General features: G+C 49.2%; 1 protein-coding gene across 1 annotated transcript in view; it reads right to left on the bottom strand.

The window, feature by feature from the left end:
* Positions 1 to 17,837, bottom strand: part of ATP13A1 (ATPase 13A1) — a 34,426-nt gene that overhangs the window by 725 nt on the left and 15,864 nt on the right. Inside the window, exons 14-25 of the mRNA XM_077329321.1 lie at positions 15,551 to 15,726; positions 13,788 to 13,898; positions 11,120 to 11,245; positions 9,782 to 9,890; positions 9,136 to 9,335; positions 7,188 to 7,284; positions 5,413 to 5,600; positions 5,183 to 5,297; positions 4,551 to 4,747; positions 2,339 to 2,481; positions 1,990 to 2,101; positions 876 to 1,019 (exon numbers count right to left, since the gene is read on the bottom strand). Of these exons, the coding sequence (XP_077185436.1) occupies positions 876 to 1,019; positions 1,990 to 2,101; positions 2,339 to 2,481; positions 4,551 to 4,747; positions 5,183 to 5,297; positions 5,413 to 5,600; positions 7,188 to 7,284; positions 9,136 to 9,335; positions 9,782 to 9,890; positions 11,120 to 11,245; positions 13,788 to 13,898; positions 15,551 to 15,726 (1,718 nt within the window). The remainder of the gene's footprint in view (positions 1 to 875; positions 1,020 to 1,989; positions 2,102 to 2,338; positions 2,482 to 4,550; positions 4,748 to 5,182; positions 5,298 to 5,412; positions 5,601 to 7,187; positions 7,285 to 9,135; positions 9,336 to 9,781; positions 9,891 to 11,119; positions 11,246 to 13,787; positions 13,899 to 15,550; positions 15,727 to 17,837) is intronic.

Below are 17,837 nucleotides of genomic sequence, written 5' to 3'. Positions count from 1 at the left end.
AAAGGTATCCCCTGTGCAAGCACCGAGTCATGTCTGACCCTTGGGGTGACGCCCTCTAGCGTTTTCATGGCAGACTCAATACAGGGTGGTTTGCCAGTGCCTTCCCCAGTCATGACCGTTTACCCCCCAGCAAGCTGGGTACTCATTTTACCGACCTCGGAAGGATGGAAGGCTGAGTCAACCTTGAGCCGGCTGCTGGGATCGAACTCCCAACCTCATGAGCAAAGCTTTCAGGCGACTGCCTTAACACTCTGCGCCACAAGAGGCTCTTAGTTCTGCTACTAATGGACTATTCTTGATTTCTACTGACCAATTACTGAAGCAGTCCTCTGTGCCTTATAACCCTGGCTCTCAGATACCAGTTCAATACGTGCCATACTGTAACCGTGTTTACAGAAGCTTGCTGACTACTATGCTGTAATCCTTGACTCTAACTTAGTGGTCCATAACATTTGAGGCACTAATTTGCAGCAACTCAGAAGCTGCTTTCAGAGCAGATTAAGAGTTGCTTCCCCATGTTTTGGTTGCTGCAGCCAGCCGATTGTGTGCTTGATCAAGAAGTACATTAATTATAAATTAAGAAGTCAGTTGACACTTGACCCCATTGCTGTTTCCAAGGGCATAATATTCCTACCACCAGATTACATAGCAATATGGCAATTTCTCCCTAAGAAGTAATTTGTTTGCTTAGTCAAAGTTATTTGCTCTGGCGTGAGACCTGGGGCCCAGCACCTAGAGCTTTCTCTCTAGCCAGGCATGTTTAGCAACTGCTCTTCCCTTTCATAACACCTGCTGTAAGCATGTTTTTGACCAGAGGGTTGGTAAAAAAGATGACACGCCAGTGGAGAAAAGAGCTGCCTGGCAGCTTTACTCACCTCTGTGGGGATTTCCACCAGTCCAAACTGTTCATTGAACTCTGGGGAGGAACCTGTCAAGAGGACCACGATTGCCAGACCTGACAAGATAATGCTCCACAGCAGAGGTTTGTTTTCCCGCAGACTTTCCATAAATGGATGACCCTGGAGCAACAGACAGAGAGTGAAAAGACCTCCAAGTGAAAAACCAGGAGACAGTGCCTTGCTTAAAGTCCAAATCTCAGTGAAAGCCAGTTTGGACTTTTCTTGGCAAACCAGCTGTCCTGAAAATGGATTTCAGCAGACTTTAAATGCGTTGTATTGTGACAAATGTTCTGTATTCCGCCTATCCCATCCACACTACAAATGGAATTGCAAGAGAAAACGTACTATCGAACCTCTAATTTCTCTCCAAGATCTATTGCTAAGACAACCCAAAAGCCCCAATACCATGGTCAATAATCCAATTCACTTGATTTCATTTAAACCAGTGGTCCCCAACCTTTTTATCACCGGGGACCGGTCAACGCTTGACAATTTTATTGAGGCCCGGGGGGGGAGTAGTCTTTTGCCAAGGGACGTCGCCGCTGCCAGAGCCCCTGCTCCACTTGCTTTCCTGCCGGTACCCCTGACTTCCTGCCACCTGCTGGGGGGTGCTGCCAGCAGCAGCTGCGCAATGCCACACCAAGGGAGAGCCCCAGCCATGGCGGCCGCTGGAGAGCACCAAAGGCGGCAGAATGGCAGGGCAGTGGCCGGGGAGGAGGATGAGGAGGAGCTGCGGCCCGGTACCGACTGATCCACGAACCGGTCCCGGTCCCCGGACCGGAGGTTGAGGACCACTGATTTAAACCATTCTGCATGGATGTGGGGGAAGAGAATCCCAGTACCTAGACTTCCTTTTCAGGAACTTGGCAACACTTCCTTAACCTTTTAGCATAGCCACCCATATCCATCACACTATCCATTCCCAGCTCTTAGTTTTGACTTCCAAGGTCTTACCATCTTGCAGGTCTTTTGGAGCACAGGTCCAAAAACTTAAGCACTGTGCTGTACGACAGGGAATTGTGGGAACAGGAAGTGAATTGCAGACGCGCTGTACGGTCTGGCAACCTGAGAGAACTCGAGGACATCCTACCTTATAGTTGATGGCAAAGGTGGCCATTTGCATAGCCATGGACATGATGTAAACTGTACTGTTCACAAGACTGGGCTCAAACTCCTTATAGAGGTCCACAAATTCTTCTTTCCTTAAAGAAACAGAGAACGCTCCTTGAGAGCCTGACTCTAGAATGCTTGGAGCTTTAGTGGATTCTTGGATTTGTCATTCAGGTTATGCACATGAGTAATTCATGCAAAATTAGCCTCGGGTTTTCCGTTGGCGAGTTCTCTTATTTATGTTTCCAATAAACTGTTACTCAGTTCTCCTCTGGAGTATTTTCCTCCATAGCTTTACAACTTCAGGATTAAATCTTAAAAGCACTCACTTTGGGTCACTGCGGGTCTGCGCTCCTCGGTACAAGTAAACCAAGCTGAGGAAATGAACCAGGAACTGTAACAGCACCGTGAGAACTGTGTACAGGTTGAAGATATTGGGGAGTGGGCGTTCTCGGGAGAGGGTCTTGAGAGGCTGGAAACAAGAGGAAGAGTCAGGATCTGTGCTTCATAAGCTGCTCTCTGTGGTTAATTAGTAATTTAAGGTGTTCTGGACCAGGGGTCCCCAACCCCCGGTCTGCGGCCCAATACCGGGCCGAAAAGGCCATTGTACCGGGCCGCCAGCGGCCGCGGCTGCCTCCCCCCCTCGCAGCGAGAGGGGGGGAAAGAGGCCGGCACAGCAGCCGGCGCGCCAGGGACGCTAACGTGCACGTGCGGAACTGCCACGCTTGCGCATTTGCGCCCCCTGGTGGCCAAAACGCGTATGCGCGGCAACTCTGCGCATGCGTGTTAGTGCCACCTGGTGGCCAAAACGTACATGCGCGGCAGTTCCGCGCGTGTACGTTTTTGAGCAACTGCGGCAGCCGGGCCGCTGGCTCTCCCCCACCCCCGGAGGCAGTCCCCGACCAGATGAAGGTTGGGGACCGCTGTTCTGGACAACTTGGAAAGCAGCCCCAGATGAAGGAAACGAAAGCTGTCGATTAGCAACAGTGATCACAAATGCCAAGAACAGTGTAATGCACCACTGCACAATTATATTTAGATCAAAATTGTGCAGTCTTCTTTGTTGTGGCCTAATTGTACTGGATGGTTTCAGAACAAACCCGGAGCCATTAAGCAGCTAACTAGATTTTGAAGTCAAGATACCTTAATAAATTAGGAGTACAAAACCTGAGGGTGTGGTTATGCTCTGAAAGACGCTTTCAAGTCTCCGGCTGTACTACACCAATTCTACATCACCATGTAAAAACCTTGTGTTCTTCTGTTAATTTTAAACAGTTCTCATCCAAAAAGATGACTGTGCATAATCACACGTTTGGCTTAAATGAAACTCTGCAGATGTTTCCACATTTGTGGTCCCACAATTAATTACGGCACTTGGGACACTTGGCCAAGGTGGATTCCACTGGCGGGACCATCCAGCTCTGGAGTATACCCACTTCAGTCTTAGGGTTTGGGTACCCTTAGCTGTTGGCCACAATACCAGGGCATCTAGGGTACATTGTTGCAACTCCTTACTTCCAAGCAGTGAGCAGAAGTAATTCAACAGAGAAGCAAGACTAGAACAGGAAGAACATTTTTTATAACTCTGGGATATGTGGTTCTGAATAGGGTTATGTGCTTCAGACTGCTTCAACTGAAAATCTCTGAAGCAAGCTTGCTTCAGAAATGTTTTGATCAAAGCAGTCTGAGGTGCAAACTCCTGTGGTGTGCTCTGAAGAGAGGAGAGAGAGAGCCCCAATCTGGACCACTCCCTGCCCGGGCTGCCACTGCCACGCAATGACCTGTGGCTGGCTGGTCCCCCAAACCCCTGCCACCTCCCCCTGAGCACCACAGTGCGCCGTGGGGGTGGGCCCTCTCCAATGTCCGGCAGGACGCTCCCCCACGGATGCCCAGGCAGGGAGCAGGCAAGGGTGGGGCTCTCGCTCTCCTCCCTTCAGGGCAGGAGAGAGGCCCAGGGCGATTTCACTGGCTGAAGCACTTCGGAGAGGCCCAAAGTGCTTCGGCCAAGCCTACCCTGGTCTGAGGCGAATTCTTTCAAACCCGAAGAAGTCTGGATTTTCCTTTCCCCGCACATCCCTAGTTCTGAAACCACTGTTGAGGCAAGCTATGTGTTGCGTGGTTTGGAAAGACAAAGTGACACGGGAGCATAAGGAGCGCTCTCTCACTAGCCCCCTAAGATCCTCTCTACAACAGGATTCCTTCCTAACTAAACGGGCAGAATGGCATTCAGCAGATGAGGGCAGTGGTGTTCTTTTGAAGAACCCAATGCCAAGGAAGCTTCATTTTCTTAAACAGTTTGTGTCTATTGGTTCACCCCGATTTACACAGGACAATGACTGCTGGAAAGCCTAGTTCATCCTCATGCTTATTTCTTTCTCAGGCACTGCCAGTGCCTTCAAGCCCTGCTTTTAGAGCCAAACACTTTAGATGAATAAAAGCTGAGATTTCTTGGCTGCTTATTTTCACGTGGGACGCATAAAGCTCCAACAGGCAGGGAAGACTGGTGAGAGGGGAGCATTTACACCATCACTTCCTCCTTACCTTGGACCGGGAGATGAAGAGGAAGCAGCCAGCCAGCAGCAGCCCCTGCAGCGTCGCCTGGAAATCGCTGAATTTTACACCTTCCAAGTAAAGGACGCTTTGGCTGTAGGCCAAGATGAGGGCGTTCAGCGCCAGGATCTTGAACATTTGAAGGGTGGTGACCAGGGTGCAACGGCCCTGCTTGACCACGTGGCAGACTGCGGTGAGAGGAAGGAAGACCTGGTTGCTTGGATCTCTGCTTTGAGGCCACGCAAAACAGGGCCCAGCCAGGTCACGATGGGGTCTGTCCCAGACCTACCTTGGCCGTTCCCACTAGCTGCCACTTCCCCTAGCTCAGCAGAAACTCCCAGTGTGAACCTCACCCTTTTGGTATTTCCCTCCCACAATGTGAAATTTCATTTCTGCTTCATGCAATATCAACAATTCCACAGGGACAGCATCATTGCTAAGAAGGCTCAAAAGATGCTTTTGGCATAGTGAAAATGCCCCGAGAATATCCGATGTCTCTGGTTCAGGGGTGGGTGTTAATGCTCTACCCTATCATCTCCAAGGTGCACACAGCAGTTGAGTGGCAGCTGCCCGGCCTTCAAGTGCAGGTGCCCTTCTTCCTCTCCCTTCCCCCCTGCACTTACTGCACTGTATGGAGGAGAGCTTGGAGGTGAAAGGGGCCGCAATGCTGGCATCGCCCAGCTTCACGATGGGTACTTGTTCCTCTTCCAAATCCTTCAGCACCTGGCTGATCCTTTCCTGTTGGAAGGAGGAAGGAAATAAGGGGGGGGGGGAGAAGCCAAATGTTAATACACAGCAGGGCTCCAGTCTTTCCAAAAAGGGGCTCCTGACATCAGTGCCTCTCGCAACCTACCCGCTGCACGGCCAGCTGCTCTTCCCTATGTGACATGAGCCGGTGCTTGGCCGCTCTGGAAGTGGGCCTCATGTTGCTCCCAGCCAAGGAAGTAGATGGCAAGGCGGGTCTCCCATCGGCAGGCCCGTCACGGGGTCTCTTCCTGCGCTCGGGGAGTCTTTCGGGCGCGTTGGCCAGCAGAGCCACTCCTGCAAGAAGAGATTAGGTCTCGGATGGGAAAGATGACATGAGGAACCGCTAGGGGAATGGGCATCAGGACCAAACACTTTGTGGAGTCCGTTGTTTGGATGAGTCTTTTGGGGGGAGGGAGAGGCAACCGGATCTAATAACAAAACTCCACAGGAGCAAAACAAACACACGTACATAACCGTGAAAAATTGGTATAATCCTTTACCGCTGACCATATGAGAATAGATTTATTATCTTGGATTCAAAAGAGGGCTCCCACTGATGAATTTCCATAGCTTTCTCATCCCCTTCTCTTGCCGTTGTCCAAATTGCCCCCTCCCCACATGCTCTTTCTAGGGGTTTCCTGTCCCCCAGGAACTGTCTGGTGGGACATTTTGACCTACAGTGGGAAGCAAGGAAGGCAGGAAAAACACAATGCATGGGTGGAAATGGTCATTCCTATTGGTTTAATACTTGTTTCCAGAAATCTATAAAAAGATGCCAAGTTTCTGTCTGCCTACTTTGAATATATATGAGCGTCTTGTGGCGCAGAGTGGTAAGGCAGCAGACATGCAGTCTGAAAGCTCTGCCCATGAAGCTGGGAGTTCAATCCCAGCAGCTGGCTCAAGGTTAACTCAGCCTTCCACCCTTCCGAGGTTGGTAAAATGAGTACCCAGCTAGCTGGGGGGTAAACGGTAATGACTGGGGAAGGCACTGGCAAACCACCCTGTATTGAGTCTGCCATGAAAATGCTAGAGGGCATCATCCCAAGGGTCAGACATGACCCGGTGCTTTACCTGACTTTTAATATTGCAAATTCTGCAAGCTTTTGCATTTGAAGAGCACAGTGAATCATCCATTTTCTTAGCCAATATTTTAAGGATTTGAAACATGAGTTACAGTTAAATTATATTATAATTTAACACCTAACTTGAAGCATTATTCTTTGAACGTAAACATAAGAGCCAATGGTCCATCTTGTCCAGCTTCCAGTCTCACATAGCGGCCAACCAGTTCCTCTGGAAGGCCAGCAACAGGGCAGGGAGGTAGAGTCCTTCCCTTGCATATTGCACCCTGACTCTGGGCTTCAGTGCCTGTGAAGGGGAAGGTTCCCCTCGGTCACCATAGCTAATAGCCACTGATAGACTTATACTCTCCATGTGTTCAACTTAAATGGTGAAAGAGACAGAATATCACAAATAGACCACAGCCTTAAAGTAATATCTAGCTTTATTATCAGAAGCTCTTCCAGCTGAATGGGTTCCTCCCCATGAAGGCTCCCCAGAGCTTCTCATGCTGTAATACTACACTGCAGCAATAAAATTAATTTTATAGCCTGCAGGCATTTTACTGGGGAAGCCAGCAAGAGCCGACCTTGGCCTAAGAGATGGGCTTTCCCACCTTTCTGTTGTTTTAAATCTCGTAACACTGAGATTGATGAAGAGTCCAGATGGGGTTGAAAAGCTTGCATGGTGTTTTGTGCTTGAACATGGATGGTTTTCTTTGGGGGGGATTTTGTTTGGACCAGTACAATTGTACATCTTTTCCAATCTTTTCAATGAACCAAAGCCTCAAATCTGATGGAAAGGGCTCCCATTGGTACTTACCCACATCAGCATGTTTCAGGGCCCCCACATCGTTGGTACCGTCTCCACACATCAGTGTCACATAGCCAAGTCCCTTCAGTGTTGTGATCACAAACTCCTGTGGTGGGAAGCACAGAGTCTCAGAATGTGCACCTCTCCTGACATTCATGCTGCTGTCCTGCCTTTACTGCAGTTCCCTCAAGAATTAAATGCTGCTTTCTCTTTCAAAATCGTTAGCTGCAGGAACATGAACTAAGTAAAACCTGGCTGCTCACTGTCCTCAAAACAGTCGGATTTATGATACTGTAGCATAGAGAAAAAGCCTCTATGTAATGAGAACCCTTCTTGATAATTTATACACTATACAGAAGGTTTATCCAATATAAGAGAACATAACAAATCTACAGAACTATTGTATACACTAAGCAACACTTTTGTAAGACACTTTTGCAAAATTGAGCCCTCCCCTCACAAAGGGTAATATTCCCACCCAAAGCCACATGATGTGGGAGGTGTTAGCACTCTCCCTGCAGTTCTCCTTCCTGCCACTGGAAGAGGCAAGCCAGTATATCATCAGTGGCCCACGGTGGGGAAGGAGGGAGGGTTGTGTAACTGCACAGAAGACCACTTGATGAATAGCAGTTACAGGTAAGTTCAACCCTGTTTTCTCTTATTATTAAACTTTATATCGTGTAAAATCTTATCAAGAAGTATCTTCATTACATAGTGGCTTCTCCTCTACTGTACAGCAACAGCACACTGTGTACCCCATTTGGGATTTATGATACCAGAAGGTGGGGAAACAAGCTGACCTGGGTAAATTGGACAGTGCAGTAGAAAAGCAAAAGCTTTCCTAAAAGCTATTCCAAATTTTGTCTGCATGGCATTTGCTAGTACTTGCTGTAACATTGAGAGTACAGTGAGTTCATGGCTACAATGTTACTGAAGAAGGAATCCTTTTATGTTTGGGAATCCAAAAGAGCTGTGTAGAATACATTCTTCTCATTATCACAACCCCTGTGCAAGTCCTCAGCCAACAGAAGTTGCTTTGATATGTATTTGTTGTTGCTTCCATTTCATTTATAACCATGATTACAGCATCACTCCATCCTTCGCTCCATAGAGCTCCTGCCCTCTGGTTTATCATCATGCAGCACTGGTGCTTTCAAACATGCTGAATAACACCATTTCAATCCACTTCTGGTGCACTTTAACAATCATGCGATTTTGTATTTCACATAGTAAAACCAGTTGCAAAGAACTGAATCTGCATTATTCAGTGCGTGTAAAATCAGTTTGGGCTGAAACACAGTTTCAGTACCCAAAGGAGTCTCAAAGCAGCTTACAATCGCCTTCCCCTTCCTCTCCCCACAACAGGCACCCTGTGAAGAAGGTGAGGCTGGGAAGCCCTGATATTACTGAAGAAGAAAAAGAACTGGTTCTTGTATACCACTTTTCTCTACCCAAAGGAATCTCAAAGTGGCTTACAGTCGCCTTCCCTTTCCTCTCCCCACAACAGACACCCTGTGGGGTAGGTGAGGCTGAGAGAGCCCCGATATCACTGCTCGGTCAGAACAGCTTTATCAGTGTCGTGGCAAGCCCAAGGTCACCCAGCTGGCTGCATGTGGGGGAGCAGGGAATCAAACCCAGCTCGCCAGATTAGAAGTCCACACTCCTAACCACTACACCAAGCTGGTTAAAGATTTCCCAGTAGCCTTTTCTACATCAACAGCAATGTGACCTTCAGTCTTTCTCTGTCTAGCATTCTCTATCATCTAAAAAAGTCTTTCAACTTTCTGGGTTGTGTTCCAGTAAGTCACAGAGTGCCCCCAAAGACCCACTGCTTGGGTGGTGGTCTCTGTGCATGGGACACCCACAGGTCAGAAATATAAAGGCACCCAGATTCATTTGCTTAGCTGGGAAGATGTGAGATGCCTTCGGAACTCCACCACGAGGAAGCCCCTCTCACCTTCTGCTTGGGTGCGACGCGTGCAAAGACCTGAATATGTGGGATGAGCCTCAACAGGAACTGCGATTCAGTGGCCTGCAGGTGGGAAAGCCCTTCCCCTGTGATGCACAGGTTGTGGTCCTTGGTCAACTCCTGCAGGGAATGTGGTACGATTGGGAGCGCGATGGTGCCGCTGATGGACTGCCACTGCCAACTGGAATCTGAAATGGGGATGTCCCAGTTAAGACGGACACAAACAGCAGAATGGAACAGGAGGGGTCCTGAGGTCCAGCTGCCATGCTAAGAGGCTGATTCCCCAAGGTGACTCTGTGTCTCAAAGAGATTGGACTCGATAGCTCAATGCAGTTGTCTAGCTTGATCTCTTTGTGACACAGAGCCAAAAGGTCTTGGGGCAGGGGATACTGGCATTGGAGGAATCAGCTGGGCATGGAATTGGAGTCACTGTTGGCCAGCAGGTAGTGGTGAATTGCCTGTGTTCTGCGGGGGGTTGGACTAGATGACCCTGGAGGTCCCTTCCAACTCTATCATTCTATGAATCAGAGCTTTGCAGCATCAACCCCCCTCCCCGCTCCTGAGCCCCCAGCACTGTGCGCTCTGCTTGGATTCTCACCAATGCCTCCTCCCCAACTCATCCCTCCCCCTTTACCTTGGCTGCTGGGAGGCTGCAAGATGAGCGTCTCCTCCTTTTGGGTGAAGTGAAGCTCCTGGGCCACGTGGCAAGCTGTCAGCGGGTTGTCGCCTGTGATCATCGCTACCTGAGGGAGGGAGAGCAGGAAGGCTCGGAAAGGGGCCCCTTGTTTGACGGACAACCCGTGTGGGCCTCAGAAAGTCTAGACACCAGGCAGAGTCACCTTGACAGTGCTCGGATTTCAAATTAAACACCATTTTAATGGCAACGTGGGTGATCTCACGCACACATAAATCAAATGATGTGTCATACTTTCGAACATACTCAGAGTTCAAATTTATTCTTCCCCCCTGAAATAAAATTGAAGAACAAATCAAACCTTTTTGGAAACACATTTAAATTGCTCTCTACTTGGGCATTATCATTTGGGCTGTGGCAGATGTGGCTAGTGCTTTGGAATCTCCCCAAACTCTGGAGAAACTGCACTGCATGCAAAAGTTTGAGGCGGGGGCGGGGGGAGAACCGCCTCCCTGCAGGAAGCACAGCCTCCCGCATTTCCTGCTACCATTTAACTATGCAGAAAGGGGGAGCTCTCTAGTCCTGGGATATATGCTTGGACAGTCTTCTGTAAAGCACAGGAGCAAAATGTTTAGAAGCAGCCCAGGACACCATTTTTTTAGGAATGGGGGTAGGAAGGGGATCTTATTATTGTGCTGTCATGTTGTGACATTTTAAAGTCTTTTAATGGGAGTTTTAATGGGTTTTTTAAGACATTGTAACCCGCCGCGAGCCATTTGGGAGTGGCGGGAAATAAATTGAAATAATAATAATAATAATAATAATAATAATAATAATAATAATAATAATAATAATAATAATAATAATAATCAGGACAGAGCTATTTAGCCCTTATGCTTTGGGGGCTTCCCAGAAGAAATCTGGCACAGCCCAGTTAAAAGCAGGACCACTACATTACGGATGACTTATACCTCATTCTGTGAGTTCCTCTCCAAAAAGCCTCCATGAATATTAAAGTGCAATCAACTTGTATTGCATGAGCTCAGGTCCCTGCCGTGGGAAACACCCCCAGCCACCAACCAGTTAAAAGTGTGCAGAAAAGGAATTCCATACTACATCTCTGCACTCACTATCATGGGTGTCGTTGGGTTTCCTTGAATCAGAGTAAATCCCTTTTATATGTTCAGAATCACAGCATGAGACTCGGCCCAGTGGGGAAAGGGGTGGGACAGTGGAAAAGCTGAAGGCCACAAGGCCAGAGGGCAGGGGCACCCTGTGGATGGCCACCGTGCCTGATGCCCTCCTGCAACGCCTTGGCAGGAGCCCTTCTTTACTCACGTGATGCGAGGCGTTCAAGATTTCCCGGATAACCGGCTTGGAGTCCACTTTGAGGGGGCAGGACACCACAATGAAGCCCATAAATCGGAGGTCGCACTCGAGGGCCTCACGCTTGATCTCTCGCGCCTGCAGAACAGAAACATGATCAGCGGGATGAACTCTCCATGGAAATGCACGTTCCGATGCCTGGACAGCCCTTGTCTCTTGGCAAGGCTAGAGACACGTTGGTTGCGAGCCGGTCAAAGTGTCCAGCTCTTGCTGGAGCATGAGATCCAGATTCTACCCAGCTGTCAGTGGGAGAGATCAGCCAGAGCCGCTGCTCAGGCTGCAATCAGACCACGCTTGTCCTGATCTAGTAACTCATTGATGCTTCGAGAAGACTTCATGGAAAAATTGAGCATGCTCCCACAGGCAGCCTGTTCCCCCTGACATGCTAAACCACTCAGCTAGCACCTCCTTCCTCTGGTTCAGTGATGCCCCTCGCCTCCAGAGTCTCTCCATCCATCTCTCCTGCCTCCCTTTTCCCTGTAAGAGCTTTAACTGAAGACCCAGAGGAGCACAAAGCCACAGGACAGAAAACTGCAGGGAGGAGGAGAAAAGAAGGCAAAATTGTCTCCTGTAGGCCTGTAGAGCCTCCCCCTGCTGGTGTCAACAGATTTCTAGACTTTTCACTCTTCACAGCAAACAGAAGCTCCAATGACTATTAGCCAGCCCCCTTCCCCCAGTGACCTTATGTTCAGGGAGAAGGCAATCTGTTCCTCTGATGCCTAGGCATTTCCCTTCACTACTGCAATTCCCTGACAAAAGCATTCCAAAGTTGTTTGGGGTTGTGGCTGCACTACTGCCTGTCTCTGCTGCCTCAGACATAGCCAGCAAAACCCCCCAGAGCTACAGTGACACCTGGGTTCTGCACAAGGCTGATGAAAGAGGGGAGAAGTTCACCTTCGCCGCATGAAAAGCAAGCTGGGCAGTCTGGCTGCCTTTGCAACGGGAAGGGTTCTAGTCACAGTCATGTGAAAAGGCCAGCTCAGGGGTGGCAAAACTGCCTCTACAGATAAAATCAAGAGTCCAGTAGCACGACTGTCTGACGAAGAGTGCTTGCACTCAAAAGCTCACGCCCTGAATAAATCTTTGTTGGTCTTAAAGGTGCTACTGGACTCTGATTTTATTGTGCTACTTCAGACAAACATGGCTACCCTTTTGATCTATGCCCCCCCCCCCCCGGGGACTCGGGTTCCAGACCCGAAGCAAAACATCATCAGGACCTCCTCTCCACCCGCTAGTAGTGGGAGGGGGGGGGTGAAGTGGAGCTGCCGTTCTTGCCATGCCGGCAATATTGGCAATGTTATTATTGTTTTTATGGGGTTTTAATGGGGATTTGTGATATTGTTACCTGCCACGAGCCGCAAGGGAGTGGCGGGATATAAATCTAATAATAATAATAATAATAATAATAATAATAATAATAATAATGATGATGATAATGATAATGATAATGATAATAATAATAATAATCTGGCTCCACAGATGTTCATTGACTACAATTCCCATGTGCCCCTGCCAACAAGCTGTGCTGGCAGGGGCTCTTGGAAATTGTAGTCCATGAACATCCAGAGAACCACGGTTTGGCCACCCCTGCTCTAGATTGTCATCGACATTCCTCCTTCTCTGCTTTGTGAATGAGGCTGTTAGTTTGGGGACCTTGCGGGCACTTGTGACAGGCCAAGCACAGCAATACAGTTACAGGATGAGAAGCTAAAATGGCTGAGCTGGGGTCACGTTGTGAGAAGTTGCAAGAGTCACCGGAAAGGGCAGGAAGGCTTGGAACGGGTGAAGGCAGCAGGGGAAAGAAGGAAGGCCCAGCATGAGATGGATCAGCTTGACAAAGGAAGCCGTGGCCCTCAGTCTGCAACACCTGAGCAAGGCTGTTACCAAGAGGACATTCTGGAGGTCAGTAACTTGTAGGGGCGCCATAGGCTGGAGGGGACCTGACGGGACAACACACACAGAGTGGCACCTGAAGCTAGCTCAAGGGAGCAGGGTACCCAGGGAACAATTGAGACTCGATCATTCGAGTGTCAGCTGGGCCCCGAGGGTTGACAATTATTGGTTGGGTAACAACCGCTGCGTCGGCTTCCCTATCCAGAGACCGGTATTCCAGCTTCTCAGGGAGTTTTGCTGACTCTGGTGCAAAACTGATGTGCAGCAGAACGCTTTACGGAGAAACAATAAGCTTGCCTGGGAGAGTTTTACTTCGGGCACCTGTAAAACCTAACATCCTGTAACTCCTGGTTACGGGTTAATATTTACCTCGGTTCTGTTTGTTTTTCCGAACGAGCTTCCTTTTTGTTCACTTTAAAAAGCAAACAATTTCTTTGCCTGTCTCTTTATTCATTATCCCTCACATTAATGACCCAGGGTTGGTTAGGTTTATACCCAGGCCCAGATCCTAGCTCCTCAAACCGTTCTGGATGTCTCCTCAAAGCCCTGGTTCAGTAGGGCGAGCAAGAAACGTGTATGGGAGGACATCCTGTGGAATGGTCCTTAGCCCCTAGGAAACCAGCCACAATCGTAAATACAGCTGTGTCTTCCCAAACACCCTCCTCCTGACAAGAGCATGTGTCATACACTAGCTGGCATTGACCCAGGAGGAAAAAGTCACCCTTACCTGTTGGTGAGTGAGGTGCCCCAATTCCTTATAGCCAAGTGCCAGTACCCTGGCTCCCTCACGTGAGATCTCTGTGTGGATGACGTTGTAGTTGCTCGGGCACTGAGAGAACTGCGTGAGAAAAGGAGGAGCAGTCACGACACAGCCTGAAAGAGCGTGGAGCACGACCAGAACGGCACGGCTCAGTGACATTCAGCCGTTCCAGACCTTGGAACCCGCTGAGCTGCAAGCACAAGATGCCCGAGTTGCGGAACAGGAAGAAGCAAAACCAGTCTCATGACCTGACTAGCATCAGTGCCAGGGCGGTGGGCAGCAGGCCCAAGAAAGCAGGGGACAAGGAAACTATTGGGCCATGATGCTCTATTCTTGATGTTGAGGCAGGGGGGAGCAGCAAGAGGGCTTCTGGAGTTCTGCCCCACTGGTTGACCATCTGATGCCACCAGGGTTTTGGCCACCGTGTGACACAGAGGGCAGGATGAGCTACTGGCCTGATCAGCTGGACTCTGGGGTGAGGTCCAATGACTGGAGGGGTGGATTCTTCCATGTGTTTAACCCATGGCTTGTTCCTTACTATGCTGCCACTCCTGGTGCTGAACATCAGGCCAATGGCTCTTCCAGTCCTACCCTCTGTGTCACACAGTGGCCAAATCCAGGGGCCTTCAGGAGGTCCACCAGCAGCCTTAAGAACATGAGAGAAGCCATGTTGGATCAGGCCAAGGGCCCATCCAGTCCAATACTCTGTGTCACACAGTGGCCAAAAACCCAGGGGCCTTCAGGAAAGCCAGCAGTTTCTTGAAGAACATAAGAGAAGCCATGCTGGATCAGGCCAAGGGCCCATGTAGTCCAATACTCTGTTTCATACAGTGGCCACAACCTAGGTGCCACCAGGAGGTCAGGCAAAGAGGAAAGCCAACTAAGTGGCAGAGCACTCTTGCACAGTTAGCCTATCACAGGAAAGAAAAAACAGACAGGGGTGGCCATGTAAAGCCACTTTACAGGAATTAATGGAAACAAGAGAAGCCAAGCATGCTCCAAATCATGGTGATTTTACAAAAACTTTGCTCCTACAAAATAAACAGATGCTTACAAAAACTTCTAGTTTAGGTGGCTGTATTTAGCCCTTCCCCTTCACTAATTTATCAACAGCCAAGAGCCAGGCAACCCACCCTGAAAACAGAGAGGGAGCAGGCTATTACTTAAAGTGGCAGTGCATTCAACAAGAGTGGAGCTGTAACCAAAAACACTTTGGAGGAGGCAGTGGCTGACCTTGCCTCCCTGAATGAAGGGACCTCCTGGGTCATCTAGTCCAACCCCTTGCACTATGAAGGACACTCACAACCCTCTCGCTCATCCACTGTCATCTGCCACCTCCTTGAGCCTTCACAGAATCAGCCTCTCGGTCAGATGGCTATCTAGCCTGATGGAGCATGATAAGAGCTGTATGATTTTGGGGACTGCCACTCTCCAAGTGCTTTCCAGGGTACAGAAATCAGTTCCTCTGGAGAAACTGGCTATTTTGGAAGGTGGACTCTCTGGCATTATACCCCAGTGAGGTCCCTCACACTACTTAAACTGGCAGTCTTCAAGCAAAGGTTGGAGACACACTTTTCTTGGATGCTTTAGGATGCTTAGGGCTGATCCTGCGTTGAGCAGGGGGTTGGACTAGATGGCCTGTGTGGCCCCTTCCAACTCTATGGTTCTATGATGCTTCCCAAGGAGCCGGCAGGAGCTTCTGTTCAGGCGCCCCTCCATCCTCTGCTCACCATTTTGTGCAGCGTCTCCGGGGCTCCCTTCACAGTTGCAATGTAGCAGAGATCAGTGGAGCCGACCTTCTCGTAGGAAGCCAAGACCGACATTCTTTTCAGGGCACTGGCAAAATGAAAGCGCTGGTGAATTTTCAGTCCCTGAGTTTTAATACTTCGGGGGAAAACTTTCTCATCTGGAAACAAAGAGATCGGGAAATCCTGAAAGGGTTCAACAGCACCACAAGCAGTCACCCTCCCTTTGGCTCCCACGGGGCTGGGCCTGCCTCGTTGGCGGATGGACTCCAGGGCAGCCAGGCTGGCTCTCTCCGGGCCGGCACCCTGTTCCCACGGAAGCTGGCGAGAAGCCCACGGGAAGGCCACGGGCCTTCAATAGCTGACTGCAGCCCAGCATCTGAAAGTCAGAGGCATTCTGCCTACAAACCCGGAGGTCCCATTCAGTCACCATGGACCACCAATGACACTCTCAGCCAATGGCACACTGAGCCTCCTTAAGCCATCTCAACCAGATGTTCTCAATGGGGACCATAGGGGGCCCTGGCATCTTTGAAGGAGGCCAATGGCTGAAAAATGGGAGGAGCCCAATGGTTTATGGATGGGGGTAATGGAACCGATGTGAGTTCCTTTTTGTCAAGTATCATTAATGGCTAGAAGGTTTGACCTTCGTCAAGGGAAAGAACAAGAAATCGCATAAGCCAATCCTTTTGGGTGTGCTTGAATGACTGCGTTCAAGGAAAAAAAAAAAGAATGCTCACACTTCTCTTGGTTGAAACGTTTGAGAAATCTGTCTCGCGTATATATACAAAGTACGTCGAGTATAGTCAGCTGACTCTTAGCTTAGGCCTTTTTTTTGTCCTGGCTCATTGTGCAAGAGGCCAGCCTAAGGTTGGGGGGCCCTGGAACTGAAGATCAAAAAGGGTGTGGCCAAACAAAGATCGAAAATGGCTGATCTAAACCACTGGCCACCATGAGTTCCACAAGTTATGAGCTCTGCCTCCTCCCCTCCTGCACCTCTGGCACCTACGTGGTTATCCTTTGTCATGAACAAAGGTGTTTCTGTGAATTATATACATTAGACCAGGGGTAGTCAAACTGCGGCCCTCCAGATGTCCATGGACTACAATTCCCAGGAGCCCTTGCCAGCATTCGCCAGCGAATGCTGGCAAGGGCTCCTGGGAATTGTAGTCCATGGACATCTGGAAGGCCGCAGTTTGACTTCCCCTGCATTAGACAGTTCAGGCTTGAATAGCCCACTAGCTTTGGTTATGTGAAAGAGTATTGATGGACAGAAGCCTCTTTGTCCCCGTAAACAGCAGAATCTTAAGGAAGCACCGAAAAACCCTTTAACTCCTTGATATCCTCAAGTATCATGACCCATACAGTACTACTACTCAAGGATTGCTTTTGAAACCCCTCAAACGTGTTTCACACAGTCATTCTCTTAAACCTGCAAGGGAGAGACTTACTTAGGCAGGCAGGTGAGCTCAAAAGTGAGGGAGAATTGGGTCGGGGAACTTGCCAACTCAAAACTTTTCACCGGCAAATAAATCACACCAAATTCTCTCATGGTACTTTGCAACCCAGCTGCATTTCTATTTCTGGGTCTTGGATAAGGGATCACTGCTCACATCATAAGGGATCCAAAGGATCACTGCTCACATCTCAATAAACACATGCACACACAGAGAAGGGGCTCTTCTCTGAAGCAAGGAGCTGTTCTTAACACGTTCAAATTGTAATCTTTCCACAGGCAGCAGCTTTTAAAGGACTGGTAATATTTGCATTGAGCCTCTTGTGGCAGCAGACATGCAGTCTGAAAGCTCTGCCCATGAGACTGGGAGTTCGATCCCAGCAGCCGGCTCAAGGTTGACTCAGCCTTCCATCCTTCTGAGGTTGGTAAAATGAGTACCCAGCTTGCTGGGGGGTGAAACGGTCATGACTGGGGAAGGCACTGGCAAACCACCCCGTATTGAGTCTGCCAAGAAAACGCTAGAGGGCGTCACCCCAAGGGTCAGACTTGACCCAGTGCTTGCACAGGGGATACCTTTACTTTTACCTTAATATTTGTATATACTTTGGGCTGATTCTGATGGACAACTAGCAGCGCTTTTAAACAGCGATAACCTCCCGAGCTTTATTCCAGCTGCCCAGGTATGGGTCACAGGAAGTTAAAAAAAAATCTCAGAGCAAAGCACAGTACTACAGAATGTCACGCAATCAAGCTACTGTGTGATAACAGGAACCATCACATTGAGTTCAGAAGAACCCAAATCCTCCCCAGTCCTAT

Source organism: Paroedura picta, chromosome 3 (assembly GCF_049243985.1).
Source record: "Paroedura picta isolate Pp20150507F chromosome 3, Ppicta_v3.0, whole genome shotgun sequence".
In the NCBI taxonomy this organism is placed as follows: domain Eukaryota; kingdom Metazoa; phylum Chordata; class Lepidosauria; order Squamata; family Gekkonidae; genus Paroedura; species Paroedura picta.
This window is presented reverse-complemented; position numbering and strand designations above follow the sequence as displayed.